The 16840-nt window shown below is 39.8% G+C and overlaps 1 protein-coding gene across 4 annotated transcripts in view; it reads left to right on the forward strand.

Moving 5' to 3' along the window:
* Positions 1-16840, forward strand: part of wake (wide awake) — a 618276-nt gene that overhangs the window by 520250 nt on the left and 81186 nt on the right. For all 4 annotated transcript variants that reach the window (XM_065228372.1, XM_065228375.1, XM_065228376.1 and 1 more), the window contains 2 exons: positions 545-730; positions 1230-1394. In XM_065228372.1, coding sequence (XP_065084444.1) covers positions 545-730; positions 1230-1394 — 351 coding nt within the window. The remainder of the gene's footprint in view (positions 1-544; positions 731-1229; positions 1395-16840) is intronic.

A 16840-nucleotide genomic window follows, 5' to 3' on the forward strand; every position in this document is an offset into this window, starting at 1 on the left:
CATTCTGAATTTGATCCCCCTCTTCGCGTCAGAAATTGATTTGATTTCAATTAAAATTAAATCCAACCTCAATGCGATACAAAGCACTTTCGTACTTGTAGCTCTTGTTCCGTTTGTTTTCTGCGACATTAGACTGGTGCAAATTTATATGGGAAGATTTTCTTTTAACTTTTTCATCGGGCACCCCCCAGAATTGGGCCCGAGTTGGCGCTTTCGGTTGAAAGTATATGGGTTTTATTTTAGCCCCGTATAAAAAAAGTTTGGTCCTGTCTGCTTCTACATTTGTTCGGATCACCTGCAGAAGTCAAACATTCCTCTCTACTAGCTGGACACGCCATACATGATATTCAGTATCGGTTTTCCAGTATTGGTTATTTGTACGGTCGGAGAGGATTGTTTGATTGAAAATCAAAGTTCACCTCAAATAGACTTATGCAAATCCAATACACAACACTGCATTCTCCTGTATCTAGTTGGGCACAAGTGAAATCAATAAACTTGGACACCGAATGACTCTTGCTCATTTTTTTTCCTCTAATTGCAGCCCTTTTTGCCGCGGTCGAACACGGTCACCTGGAGAAGGCCCGTACGATCCTCGAAAGTACGGACGTCGATGTCAACAGCCTAAACAGCGATGGCCTGTCGCCACTGGACGTTGCCGTACTGAGCAACAACCGCCCGATGACGAAGATGCTCCTGCAGCAAGGTGCCATCGAGAATGCCCACACCAGTAAGTGAAATCCAAAAAATACTGACTGCCGCCACTACGTGTGCCGCGTGTGATATTATATTCCTCGGACAGCAGCGACGACGACGACGACGACGGTCCCGCAATTAATGAGATGCTTGAGGGCGTTCTCTCAAGTCCCTATTCACCTTATGTGTGTAGAATACGCGTCGTCGTTGTCGTCGTTGTCGACGCTGCTTGTCGGCATTGAAGAATGCCACTCAAATTTCCCTGGAGATAAATTAGTTTTTAATTAAGTTTGATAATTAAAAGTGGCAGTCGGGAAAAAACCACACCCTCCAAACTAGGGCGAAACACTACAAGTTTAACTATTAGCCCTTAGGAGTCAGCTTCCCAAGCAGGTCCTGCCGGCTTGTGGCCCACTGAATTTCGAAAGACTTGTTATCATAATTGGCGAGCTTTCCCAAGAACCAAACATGACTTCACGGACATTTTTTTTTCTCTCTTCGTTCTCGTTCTCGTCCCGTCCCGTCTCAATTAGTTCAAGCGGCCAACAACAACGTAGGATTGCATCTGAACAACTTGCTCTGCGAAGCGGAAGCCACCATCCACGAGTTGGGGAATTTCGATGCGGCACAGCAGAATCAACCGGGTGGAGGTGCTCCCGGTGGAGGCAGTGGGAAATCGTCCTTTACCAACATTATCGGTAAGTTGTGTTGCTATATCCTGTGCGGGTAGGGTTGTAGAGGAGGATTGAATTGATTTGGGGCATCAATCTTTTCCATCAGGGTTGAGTGCCTATTGTGCTGTGGGTAAATTTAGGTGACTTGATATGAATAGCAGTTGTGAGTTATATATTATTTTGCTGGTAACTGATGTTTAATTGAGCATTGTGCCAACTCAGAAGGTATGTTCCATAAGGAGCCACAGTCAATCTGAATCAAAACATACTTTGAACACTATTTGAGTTTTGTATTATATACCAACTTATTGTTTTTCGGGCTTTCAACATTATTGGCATTTTAAGATTTGTAAATCTAAAGCGAACGCCATGCACCAATCAATCGTTTAATATGAGTAACAATTTTATTATTAAGTATTTTAAAAGAACCAGATAATTGGCTTTAAATTATGCTCTGAAGTATGTCATCATTAAGGATGGATAAAAATCACGGCGAGCACTTACCGTACCTTACCGTCTCTTTGCACTCTAGATCATCCGTTCTCAAACTTCTGTTGATTGCGACGCACTTTGAAAAATTCCATAAACTCATATTCCACCAATAACGAAAACAGGTATGGTTAGACTCAAATCACCTTGAAACTCGGGGGCGTAGTGGTTATCATCCATGCCTCTCGCGCTAAACGTCACGAGTTTAAATGTCATTCCCCCCGACGTGTCACGAATTATATAAAATGTGTTAAATAAATAACATATCTCGATTACTTTTTCGAAGGGACGTATCAGCTTTTGTAAACAATCAGTCAGTTTGTCGTAACTGGTAGCTCGCCCACGCATACTGATAGGGAATGGTAGTGTTAGCATGCGTGGGCGAGCTACCAGTTACTCCAAATCGACGATAAAATGCATTGTTTGCCAAAGCTGATACATCCCTTCGAAAAAGTAATCGAGATATATAGACTGTTCCAGAAAGTATAAGCACACTTTCAAAATAACAAAAAAGTCATGTTTTTTTAAGTTTTAATAATTTTATTTGGCAAATCATACTTGTATTTGTATTTCAAATGATATTTTACTCTCGTTTAATCAACATATTTAATCATAGCCAAGACTCCTAACTTTTCCTCGAACATGACCCATTAGCTTCTGCACAGTGGTACTTCCCACCATTTTGATCACTTTTGGCCCATATTTTTTTGAATTTTTGGATGTCGTCCGCTGGTTTTATTAATTTTTGAAGCTTTGCTTTGGTTAAAGCCCAAAAAGTCTCGATTGGCCGTGCCTCCGGGCAGTTCAGCGGATTCATGTCTTTCGGCACGAAACATACATTTTGACTTTTGTACCATTCTAAAGTGTCCTTTGCGTAATGACATGACGCCAAATCAGGCCAAAATACTGCTTGACCTTCGTGCTGCCTGATCATCGGCACCAATCGCGTCTGGAGACATTCCTTAACGTATTTCTGAGTGTTCATCGTCTCCGTTGTGATGTACGGACTAGATGTTTTACCACACTCGCATATTGCCTGCCAAACCATAACCTTCTTACCGAATTTTTTGGTAAAAATTGCCTTCTCCGTTTCAGGGATGTCCTTGCCTTCGCTTACAGTATAAAATTGTGGTCCAGGAAGCGTTTTGTAATCTAGTTTCACGTACGTTTCGTCGTCCATTATTATACACCCAGAATTTCGACACAATAACGAATCGTAGAGATTGCGGGCCCGTGGTTTCACGGACGCGGCCTGTTTTGGGTTCCTTTTGGTTTTTTTCTGCTTCCGGTATGTTTTTAGCCCAAGTCTTTCTTTGGCAACATGACGTTACTCGACGAGGTCCCTAGTTTTTTCGCAACATCCCGAACGGAAGTCGCTGGTTTTCGTTTCGCATCCCTGATCTTTTTATCGATATCCGGACTTACAGGACCGGATTTCCGGCCACTCTTCGGTGCATCTTCAAACGTACACTGTTCTCTATATTTTTTAATCGCAGTTCGTACCGCTCGGACGCTTACACCCTCTTCCTTGGCCAATTTTCTCAAGGAGAGTCCGCTCACAGTGCACCATTTGTGCACGATACTTTTTCGTTGTTACGGAGTAAGACCACATATTTTGACAGGAAACACAAAACTGAGCACTTTTTTGATGCTATGTCCAGGGCTCTACAATTTCGAAGCTCTAAAATGAACTCGTGTTTTGTTTCTCTCATACATACGTGTTCGACACTTCATTTCTATAACGCCTAGCTAGACTGTCAGCAAGAAACGAAAATAAAAAAGCAGGACGCTTAGAAGGAAAGGCTGGCTGTGGAACTTCTCGTCGTTGCTTTGCTCATCGCTTTCAATGTAACTAACGTCGATTTTCTAGTTAAACGAAGCTCATTATGGCTTTCAATCCCCTTTCACGAACACTCTATCACCGCTCTTTCAATTTGTTTAAAATGCGTTATGTCCCGTTTTCGATCATTTTTTTTAGATAAATATATGGATGGAAGATAAATTAAAAATATGACGTGTAATCTTCAAGTGTTTTGACGTGAGAAATGCTTTAAATGTGTTATTTCATTTTCCGTCATATACGTCATGAAACCTCTGTTGATGTGTTTCATGAAAGAGAAAACTATCAAAGTTGAGCGCCCTTTCGCTCATCCGTTTCGACGAAGCTTGAAAGGAAGACCAATGGAGCGACGAGAGAAAGAGAGACAAGCGATTGAACATTTGTTTGTGCACGCCGACTGAGGTTCTAGAATGCTGAGAAGCGGTTCGACTTTAACAGAAAAAGAAAGCCAGCAGTCTCTTCGTCGCATCGATTTGGTCGATTGAAGCTGACATTGTGACGCCCTGGCTATGTCATTCAGAAATGAGCAAACAAAAGGACGCAGCCAAAACATGTTGCAATATTTCATTATATTCAAAGTGACCGTTAAAATAAGGTGTGCTTATACTTTCTGGAACATTCTATAATGAAAAAAATAGACCATAAAAACCAAAAATCGTTTAAAAAGTTTTTAAAAAATAGTACAAAATGCGAAGACCACCTTGAAACGCAAAAGAGCATTTCAGACGTTGGCAAAACACTTATTGAATTTCAGACCCGACCTGATTTGCATGAATCTAGGCCACTTTGAATCTCGCAAAAAACTCCAAAATCGCGTATCCGATATTTTTTTATTTTTAATTTTGCGTAAAAATAAAAACAAAGTCTTTAAAACTTATATAATAACAACCCTCTTCAATATTGTTTGATTATTTTTCATTCAAAATCTTATGCAAAATGCAATCTTTTTGTGAAAATTTCACGTTCGACACTAAAAAATTAACAAACATAATAGAACAACAGCTTCTGTTCAATTTTTTGTTGACACGAACCTGAGACGGAATTGAGACGAAATTGCGACGGAATTGAAACGGTATTTAGACGACATTGAGATGGAATTTATATGAAATTGAAACGGAATTTATACGAAATTGAGATGGATTTTAGACGACATTGCGACGGAGTTTTGGCAAAATTGAAACGGAACTTATACGAAATTTAGACGGAATTCAGCCGGAATTCAGATAAAATAAGGTGGAACTTAGATGGAATTTGACACAGAATTGAGACAGAATTGAAACAAAATTGAAACGGAATTGGGATAGATTAAAGAAGGAATGGATACGACATTGAGACGTTATTGAAACGGAAGTTAGACGGAATTGCGATGGAATTGAGACAAAAGTCAGGTGGAATTGAGATGTAATTTAGGCGACATTAACACGTAATTTAAGATGGAATTTAGGCGAAATTGAGACGAAATTGACACGAAATTTAGACGAATTTCAAACGGAATTGCGAAGAAATTCAGACGATGGAGTATGAGATGGAATTGAGACGGAATTCAGACTACATTGATTCGGAGATTAGATAGAATTTAGACAGATATGAGACGGCATTTAGATGGAATTTAGAAGAAATTCAGACGAAATTGAGATGGAAGTGACAAGAACTTCAGACGGAATCTAGACGAAATTGGTACGGAAATTAGACGAAATTCAGACGAAATTGAAATGGAATTTAGACTACCTTGAGACGGAATTTATATTAAATTGAAACGGATCTTGTACTAAATTAAGATGGATTTTAGATGACATTGAGACGGAATTTAGGCAATCGATTATAGATAAACAAAAACTCCACGGAAAAAACCAAACGTCACGCCTCCGTGGGTACACGATCAACCTCAAACATGGATTCACGGAAACAAAGTACAAACTGACAAAAAACGATAAACAAGAACGATCTCACCAAGTCTGCAACAAGATACTATGCCACTTTTCAGCGTAGCAATCTCAATTTTAGATGATCCACTTCTTGACAGGAACCAACAAATAGCCATTCCGGTTCAATGTTCTCCTTTGATTGGTTCAGCGAACCACCACACCTCCATCATAATATTGGGAAGTCACGAGTTCGTTTGAGGCTCCACCTTGGTTTCAAAGCCACTTGTAAAAATACACGCTGCCCGGGGCTCAGAAGCAGCCATTGCAGTACAGCCCTCATGAAGACGAACCACAAAGGAAATGTGGAACCAGCCTAGACAAAAAATCACAGCAGATCCATCAAATTTTAATAATCACTGGTCAGACTTCATGGTTCAGATTCACACTTCACAAACTTCAGGTTTCTATTTGCTTGACTTCTAGTTGTAGAGCCAAAGTCTTGATATCCACCAAAAAAAAATCACTCGAACAGCACCCAAGTAGAGAAAAAAAATTAGAACAGCAAAAATAAATGTGATGTTTGTTCACAAGTACAGCCTGCTGTCGTTGCTGGCAGTCATAAAACAAAATTGAGCAGAAATTCACAATTTTTCGTTACGTTTTAACCCTAAACCATTGATAAACAGGTGTCCACTTTCTTTAATGAACAGTCCTTAACATGGCTATAAATCATTGATATTTATTCCGAAAATCTTCAATAATCTACTGCACATGTAGCAAAACTGCTTTATGACATACTAATTATTAATAACCCATCAATTGCATCAATATGGAGCATAATCCTATGTTTATCCCGTTTGAAAAATCCCGCTACCTGTGCAGTAGTACATGCATACTAGGGTGGGTCAACTTTATATGGCGGAATCCAACCTCCGGCTCCGCATAGCTATTTCGATTCCTATTGTCATCCCCAGCAACTGTGCCAAATTTTAATAAAATCGTTTACGATCTGGATTTGCGGAGCAAAACTATTCAGTTGCTTGACAAAATTTCAAAAATAGCTCAATTTTCACCAAACCTGAAAGTAAGATTGAGAAAACGATACAGAAAAACTTCGTCGATGATCGTAAATTGATTCGACATGTGTGCAAAAAGCATAGTTTTCTCAATCGCTCATCGTGGTTTGGGAAGTTCTGTACCTTGTATGTATGTAGTTCAGCTCTCTTCTTTGCATTCTGGACGTAGCTCTGCGACATGCCGATCTTTTTAGCCAAATCACGGTTTGAGACGTTGGGATTTGCTTTAATCATCCGCTTCACCTTTCCCTCCGTCTTTTTGTTCTCCGGTCCCGGTTTTCTTCCAGCTCCTTTGCCGTGGTCCAACGTCAACCGCTCCTGGAACCGCTTCAACACTCTGGAGACGGTTGAATGGTGAATGTTCAACATTTTTCCCAACTGCCGGTGCGACAGGTCAGGAAATTCCAGGTGTTTGGAAAGAATTTGTTCTCTCAACTCGCGTTGGTTCACCTCCATTTTCGTTGAATCGAAAAACACGACTTCGAGTTTGACAGCATGTACACAATACACATCAATGAGAAAGTGTGCAAAATTTGGTTGATTTTTACCCAATGGTAAAAAAGTTATGCCCTGTTGAATGTGTCGCAATAATTTCGTGTTTGCCCTTTAAGTCCAAGGATTGACTAAAATTGAGCGATTTTTGAATTTTTGACAAGCAATTTAACAGTTTCGGACCGTTTCCTATACATTTGCCCATACAAATTATAAAGCTCTCCGGTCAGATTCAGATCGTAACCAAATTCGTTCAAATTTCACGCCGTTGTTGGGGATATCAATACGAATTCGAAAGAGCTGTGGCAAACAGGGGATCGATAAGTTGACCCACCCTAATGGATATGGAACGATGCACATGTCGCCGTCCATTCCGTCAACTGTAACAAATCTCAGGGAAAAATAAAATAATTCCATCTGTAATCCTCTTACACGAAAAAAAATATCACTTTCCACCTGAAAAAAAAACGTCATCCGTTTGGGAGCACCATAAAAGGACTACATTTTAATCCGCATCAGGACAGCACCACCATCGACGCACAACGGAAGGCAAACTCCATCGCACAGGGGATCAATTTTCGCCCGGAATTTCCCGTTACGGGCGTTCGTCCATCACCATTTACCTGTCCTGCTGCCGGAAGATGATGTTTTCGTACACTTCCCGGGAGGGCTGTGGTTGATGAAACTTCTTAAGAAAGTAAAAAAAAGGTAAAATGCGGGTAGGTGTCGTCCGGGGAAATACTGTTTGCATAAGTAAGTAATAACTATGTGTATGGGTATGTTTGTGGAATAAGGAGAAAGAAGTTGGAAAAAAGTTTTCCTGGTCCTGACTAGACGCGCTCCAGGAAGGAAACGGTATTTCATGTTTGGTTTTCATATTCCAACCAGGACGACGGTTTTGTTTAAATCGAGAAAGAAAAACAAATTTATTCATGTGGAAAGGAGTTTTGCTATGCATCTCATTTGTTGGCTACTTTATTTTGGAACATGTACGAAATGGGCCGCTGCGCGTCACATTGTGGACCCCTCCTATGCCTCCACTGAACGTCTATATAAAAATCACGCCGTGGAAAATGTGTTCCACGTCAAACTCTCTGAGTTCTTCGAACATCCCTAGACTCCTCAGAAATTGTTTAGCCTTCCTGAACTTCTCTAAGCTGCCTGAACTTTTCAAAAGCTATATTCGTCTCAAATGAGGTTGAAACTCAACTTAAGGTGGTGTAGCTCCAGTTCATAAAGTTCATTGAACAAAGTGGAGATCGTATCGATTTTCCAATCCCTGCTTAATCAGGTCGAATCAATTCTACGTATTTCAAATTATTCCACTAATCTCTCAGATTAAAACACGTTCACAACCCACCCATGCGACCGAGTAATTGCATATCAACACCTATACATACATACACCTACCTGCCGAGCCGAGAAGAGGTACCTTTAGATATCATACGCCAGATAACGATGGAAATAGGGTTAATGTTCCCAATGTCGGCCTAAGTGTCTCCAATATTGGGCCCATACACACATTTCGAAGAGAAGCATTTTTTAACAATTTATCATATTCGGATGATACATTGTTCTAACAAAAACTTAAGAACTGGAGATTTGTATCGATGGGCCCAATCTTTATATCCATAGGCAAACATTAGAGCCATTTCCCTTATACCCACACTGGAACTAGTTACCGCCTGCGTTCTTGTATGGATGTGTGGATGGCAGTGCGTGCGTAGCTGGAAAATAAATTTCCATCGTGTGTACAGTGTATGCCCAACGCAGCCAACCAGAAAATTGCACGTTCACGAACGTACTAAACTAAACACAAAGGGTCTTTAATTAAGCCTACACCCGAATGTATTGAATTCCTTCTGGAGTATTCCTTCTGCCGTGAATTTTGATCCTGATACTGGTTTTCCAAGAATTTAACGCCATACAAAGTTCGCACATTAGTAGACTACTTTTTTGTGATTACTAAATATGCGCTCTCAAAGTTTTGGTGTACGAAAAAAAAATCGTTCCTATATTCGTCAAATTTCTCGTTTAGGAATAAAGGGTGTATTCGTAGAAAATGGCACATACATAAACAGCTGTAACTTTTTATCTATTACATCAAATGACTTGAAATGTTCAAGGATGATGGCTTTGAGAGTTAGACAGCATGTTGTTCTCATGACCATTACAAAAAAAAATCAGATTGACCCGCCCTCGGTTGCTGCTCTGTTATTACCAGATCAGCTGCAATTACACAGAGAACCAACAGATGATGTTTGGGACTAACATTCATCCTCAATGTGTAAGAACTGGAGATCTAATATTTAGCAATACCAGCGCCGGCCGTGTCCAAATGCAGGTCAACTAGGGAATGGGAAGGAATGTGTTGACGTGGTACTCGCTGTGAAGGAAACCGAGAAATCCTCTGCGCTTCCACGAGAAATCACTGGGATGTTGGATGTGGGGAAAGATTGCACGCATACGCAGGGATCGTTTTTTTGGTAGAGCGATTATAATACACAAACACACACACACACACACACACGCGCGCGCACTCATCCAATTTCTATTTTTAGATCAGGACCCACACTGTGGTAAGTGATGCGATCGGTGTTAAAGAAGAATTTGTTTTCATTAAAATCTAGTGGGTATAGAATAAGACAAAGTGAAAAATTGCAAGGAAGGGGACGGGCCTGGGATTGAACTCCCGACCTTCTGCTCAGTAAGCAGAAACGGTAACCACTGAGCTACCGAGCCTCGTCTCATGTTGTTCTCATGACCATTACATGAGCTAAACCACCTCTCAGAGCCTAAAAATCACATATGTACGTTGTAAACTTAACATTCTTCACTGAAATTTCAAGTAATTTGGTATTATAGTTTAAGAGTTACAGCTGTTTCTGTGTGCCATTTTACACGAGATGCGGTACGTTAGAAACGTTAGAAGCCTATTGTTATGGAGACCTCCATACACAACAATAGACTTCTAACAATTTTAACGTACCGCAACAATAGGACTACACCATGACTAAAAATCATGGAATCGTGAACATTATTCCGGAAAATAGTTGTATCGTCTGCGTTACGGCACACCGTGCACCAGGGAAGGCATCAAAAGCTCTTCACGAGAACTCTCTTCTGAAAATCATGATTTAGTTCTGGTAAACATGATAAAAGCTCATGAGTTGTTCTTGATATCATGAATAAAGTGCATGAGCTGCCTTTCAAATGTAAATTTTTTTTCCTTGATTTGTTTTCCGTCGGTCTTGTTTTCCGTCCTGAGCACCAATGCTACCAACGTCAGGGAGGCAGCTCCAACACCTGGACCCTACATATCGACCCATCAACTCATGAACCGGGGACCAACGGCTTTACTTCCCTTCCGAAGGAAGGCGTGATTAGAGATGTTATGCCTCAGAACATCCTGGCGGCGCCGACTGGGATTGACCTTAGGCCTGCTGGAGTGAGAGATAATCACGCTTACCACCACACCACCGGCGCCGCTAAAATTTAATTGTTATCATGCATTTATTTATCAAACGTTATTCAGTGATCTGTTTAGTTCGCGTAAGTTCTTGAGAAATCTAAAGTTAACACAATATAAAATCCTGGGTTTAAAGGGTGTCCCACATCAAATTGCATCACGGAAAAAACGCTGTAGAAAATTACCTAGTTGACCGATCCATTTCAAACTTTCAGACACTAAAATATAACCTATTAGTAAGCTTTTGGCATATTTATTTCATTCAACTACAATACCATAACCTACGCTCGCACCTTACGCTTAACTCCACTCATAAGGTTCTGTACAACATTTGGCTGCAGCTTCTTCTGTACTTTTTCAGCACTTTTTCTTCATGTCTTTCTCAGATTTGACCTCCTTGGGATGCTTCCGTAGTGCTTGCTTCATAATAGCCCAGTATTTTTCTATGAACCTTAGTTCCGGTGCGTTGGGGAGCTCATGTCCTTGGGTACAAAAGTGACCCCTTTGGCATCGTACCACTCCAGGACAACATTTGAATAGTGGCACGAAGCTAGATCCGGCCAGAAGACCGTAGGGCCCTCGTGTTGCTTCGACAGAGGAATCAGACGCATCTGTAGACATTTCTTGAGGTAGATTTCCCCGCTGACAGCCCTGGTAGTCACGAACGGCGTACTCCGTTTGCAACATGAGCAGATCGCTTGCCAAATCATGTATTTCTTCAAAAAATTTGAAAATTTCTACTTCCTTCCTTCCTCCGGAACATCAAACTTGTGCTGGGCGGTGAAGAACAGTAGCCCCGTAAGCTGCCGGAAGTCCGCCTTGGCGTAAGTCTCATCATCCATGATGAGACAATGAGGCTTCGTCAGCATCTGGGTGTACAGTTTCCGGGCCCGTGACTTTCCCACCGTATTTTGCCGTTCGTCACGATTTGGAGCCTTCTGCACTTTGTACGTATGCAGTCCCTCCCGGTCCTTGGCTCTCTGAACGAAAGACTTGGACAGATTCAACACTTTTTGGCCACATCCCTGACTGAAGCATTGGGATTTCGCTTAAACGCTTTCACGACACGCTAGTGATCCTGATCACTAATAGAACATCCATTCTGACCGCATTTCTCCTTCCGTTCGATGCTCAGAGTTTCTTAGTAACGTTTAATCGCACGACGCACCGTTGACTGCACGATTCCGAGTTGTTTTCCGATGCCCCGATGAGAGAGTTGATGATTTTCCAGCTGCTTGCGCAGAATCAATTCGCGACGTTGCTTTTCGGGTGACAACTTTCGAAAAACTGACAGCGATAAAAATACAGGGTAAACAATACACTCTAAACTACGTCTACCCAAATTTTCAAGAGAAAATACTCAATGGGTAATTTTCTACAGCGTTTTTTCTGTGATGCAATTTGATGTGGTACATCCTCTATTCACTTATGGTGTGATTTGACTCTTCTCACTTATGTAATTTCCGACAAAACGGTTGCTACGACTACCTAATCGCTCTGTATCATAGCTCGATCGGAGTGTTAGAAAGATAGTGATATATTGCTTGCCTCTGCTTTGTTGCAATATACACGGATGAGGACATAGGGTTAACTACCCCATTTCCGGCCTATTAAGCAAAACCCGTACTCTGTCTTTCTTAATCAAGCGCAATTTAGCACCAAACGGAATGTTATTATTATTGATGGCTTCCAAATTTATTTACCTTTCCGTACGTACCGTAAGATTTGATAAAGAGAAACCAATCGTTGAGATATTGTCAAAAGTCTAACACTGCTTCTTGACGCCAAACACGGCCTACGGATTCTAAACTCGGCCTATCGCATTGAAACGCCATTGAAACTCCAATGAATTCACTTCGGCCTATCGGATGAAGATAAAAATTGATTCGATCGGAGCGCTTCTTTTGTTTTTGGGAATAATAGGTGCAAACCTTCATATCACGCGTTCTCATTGACTTCGTTAGGAAGCTTATTAACTAAAGTATCGTACCAAACGCATAGTTGACTTGTTAACTCTGAAATCATGGTTTTTTTTTAAGTTTTCTGCTCGATAGACCCAAAATGGTCGATTAGGCCGAAGTAGTTCCTACCCTAGCTTGATCTGAATCGAGGAAAGACATAACAAACAAATTCCCATTAACACACGTGTATCTTCGGCTTTACTTCGTGAAGCAGCTTCCCAACAATTTGGTCGTTTCCTACCGACCGAGCGAGAGAGAGAGAGTAACTTCTACTTAAATGAAAAAGAAATTTCTAAAGCGAACCCCACACGTATCAATATATTGATGCGAAGGGGGATTATGGACTATAGTATTGATGATGTGAATACAGAAATATTGTCAAAATCGATGTATTGACGTCAATATAGAATGTATTGACAATACGATTATTGTCAATAAAATCAATCGTGTGAGTCCACTTAATACCGTAGGTCACTCAGCACTGAGTAAGAAATTACTTTCTCGCTCTCTGAGTGCGATTGAACGACCGTGTAAAGGCAGAGTAGGGTAGAGCACTACTTCGTCGTAATCGCCCATTTCCGTTCTATCGATCAGAAAAGATCAATAATATCAATGATTTCACCATGCAAAAATCAATAATTGGTTTGTTCCGATGCGTTAGCTCATTAGCTACAACATAAATCCTGTTAGAGCGCATTGTATGAATATTTACGCATTGTTCTCAAAACAAAAGAAGCGCTTCTAGCGAATACCCTTTTTCTACGTTTATCCGTAGGACGAAGAAAATCTAATTGTGTTTCAATGCTTTAGGACGGAATTAAAACTCGTAGAACAAATTTAGGATCAAGAAGCTGTATTAGATTTTAAACAATATCTCAACAATTTGTGACTATTTATGAAATCCAACGGTACGTATGGAAAGGTGAATAAATTTTGAAGTCATCTTTGACAGAAATAGTCCATTTTTTTGTTTAAACTCGTTCAGAAAAGGGAGGTAAAGCGCGGGTTGTGCTTAGTAGGACGGAAATTAGATCAAAAACCCTATGTGTAGCGTTCCAAAATTTATTGTAGATCGTAAAATGTACGGAATAGAATTCTGCCAATGACTTCAAAATAATGTTTAGGAGAGTTTCAAATTCAAGAGAATCCTTAGAAAAAGATTCAAAGCAATTCCGAGGAGAGTTTAAAGAGGAATCAAAGATATATATATGAGCATTTTCAGGAGGATTCCAAAATAGCTCTGATCAGAATTCCATGGCATTTAAGTGTGATGTAGAAAACTGTAAAAGAATGTAAATCTAAAAAAATTGGTGAAGAAATCATTCTTAGGAAATTAATGAGAATTTTTCTATAAAATCCTATGAAGAGTTCAGAGAGAATTATCAAAGTAATTCGGGAATATATACATAATAGGTAAAACAAATCCAAGATCCAAGACTTGATTTTTTTATAGAGAGACTTCGGAATGATTTCTCAATTTGAAAACCTTTCTACGCCATTGTAATTAACTTCAAGTTATATTCAATCAAAGTGTTTTGTTACTTCAGATGTGAAGTTTACGATTTTCAGAGTTGGGACGAAATGCTATACTAATATCAACATGATGCTTTAATACGATAATTTATTAGCTAGAGAAAATTCTGTAGAAGATAGATTGAAAGTTCCGTTAGAGCATGGCAATATGAAAATTGAACAGACGTTGAAATTGAGCGTAGGGCCATTACACCAGAAGCAAAATAATAGTTGGGTAAAGAAGAGTTGCATTATAACACACCATTGCCTGGAAATGCTTTCGGCAACGTGGGGCTTTAGGTAGTCATAAACGTCGCTAAAACTATTCCACAGCCGCAAACAGTATATGAGCATCTCAAACGCGCACTCTTTTGCCTGTGCTTTTGAGGACATACCTCAAAGCCCCTCATCCAAACTCTCATACTGTGAGTAAAGGAGTGCGCATTTGATTAGTATCTCTAACGGAACTATCAATCTATCCTCTTGAGAACTTTCTCTAGTAAATAAATTAACGCACTAAAGCTTCATGTTGATATTAGTATAGCAACTCTCTTCAAATTTAAATTGCTGATTATTTTTAAGTTTACATTCAAACAGTTTTTTGTTAGTAAACAAAAGGCATACATTTTATGTACGCAAATATAAATACGATTTATGCTGTCTTTTACTTGAAAAAAAAAAGATTCTTACGTGTTACACCTGGAGGAGGGAGAGGGGGGGGGGATTGGATAATGTGTTATATTTGGTAACATGAAGGAGGAGAGACTATAAAACTGATATTTTGGGCTAATTTGTGTAATTTGTGAACATACCTTTAACCTCTGCCTCGCCCACCATTATCTTGTTGGGAAACATTACCCTTTCTGATGGTGATGTTAGTTTGCGTGGGTGAGCTAAGAGTTTCGATAAGTTGACGTTAGAATCTTTGTTTACAAAAGCAGTCCTTGATTGAACTCGTGCTAAAAAGTGACAGATGGAAAGTTATTGATTCACCCTGCTATACGTACACCCATCCGGAAAATGGAAGATTCTATTACAGATGTGCATGAAAAGTATGCAGAATTTGCAATTTTTCGTGACATAAACAGATGTGGTCGCCTGAAAATGTATCATCTCATGAAGGTTTTATACAAAAATATGATTTCTGACAAAAAAAAATTGCTCGTACGGCACAGTTCATTGCAAGAACTGCCATTACATTTGTTGTATGAAATGTATGTAGAGGATGTAATAAATCCAATCTTACATTAGATGTAAGAGAAAATTGTGTTGCGTGCAGGCCTCCGCTGCTCAGTAATTTTTGAACTATGGATCTGTTCGGTAAAAGCGTAATGGACTTTTGAAATGCTACCGACTTTTTCAGCTGTTCACCCGTTAAAATTTTACCGACTTCGGTAATCTGAATTCGAGCGTGGTTATTTCTGGCAGACAAGAAGTTAGATTTTGACAACCGTGGCTGAGTTCTGCTCTAAAACCGGTCGATCGATAACGCAGGGATTTATTTTCGAACCTGGAAAATAACTTTCGAAACGTCACTTTTAACCACGAGTTGACTCCAACTCGGCAGTTGGTTCACAGCCTGAATAATCTGGAAATGACTAAAATTGCCCGAACTAAAATAGGCATCAAAATAACAGCCACGTCGTTTTGGTCGTTGTAACGGTTAACATATCAATTGAGAGCAAAACAATCTACCAGTGACAACACATTTAAAACTTATTCTGCTATCAGTGAGACCAAACTGAAACTCAATTGAATGTACAATGTAATGTAATGATAACAAAACGAGTATTCAATTTAATGTTCTGCTAAGGCAATGAAAACAATACTGCAAAAATATATTTTCGAAGAGCAAATGTACAGCAAAATGAAAACAAAATTTGTTGTCAATCGTGTAAACTGAAATAAAATTAAGATTTCAGTAAGATTTTGCTATCAAAATTTGATTATTTTTGTTTGATTTGATGCTGGCCTTTGCTCGCCCTTTTCCCCGTTACTAGCACGAAACCTATTGGGAAAATTTAGGCACGTTTGCTTTGCTAATTACTTAAATACCTCGTAATGGATTAGGCCAGACAAAACTTTCCCCATTCCCATTCCTTTATCTTCGTCCAATCGCACTTATGGTGATGATGATGATGATGATCGCATCCTGATTCGTCGTCGGCACGGGTCGAAGAAACCCCAATCAACGGTACCTTTTTCTCAGCCACATGAAAATTAATTGAATGCCATGGGCAGCAGGCGAAACTATTTTCCTTAACGTTCCGCTATTGCCTTACCCTCCACATCTTCAAGACTTCCAGAGCGTTCGCAGGAAAGAAGGAGGTAGATGTAACTATATTATTACAAAACTTCAGATGTTGGCAAAAGTGATGTTTTGTTGTACAGCGAAAACCCTCGGATCGGTGGGAAACCTCAAGAAAAACTCTCTTAATTAAAATAGCTCTTAGAAAAGCAGCATGCTTCAGTGCTCTGTTGGTGCTTTGGGTGCCGGTGGCAACAGCTGACCTTTCATATCCTTTGCGGCGAACGATTATACGTCAACTGGGAGAAGGGGACGAAGGTCCAGATAATTTTGAAGAAATATAATCAAACGTTTTCTTATATGTATGTGGTGAAATGTTAAAAGTGAAAAATGTAATTAGTTTTAAAACCACCATTGCAAAATTATCACTCCTCCAAAAAGAACTTTTCTTAGTGCATAGATGTCGGAAATTTGCGTTGAAGTATTATTCAATTCAGTCAATTCGAAAACAAGATGAA

Source organism: Ochlerotatus camptorhynchus, unplaced genomic scaffold, assembly GCF_037179485.1.
Source record: "Ochlerotatus camptorhynchus isolate MF236.1 unplaced genomic scaffold, CSIRO-AGI_Acam_v1.1 ptg000290l, whole genome shotgun sequence".
Lineage (NCBI taxonomy): Eukaryota > Metazoa > Arthropoda > Insecta > Diptera > Culicidae > Ochlerotatus > Ochlerotatus camptorhynchus.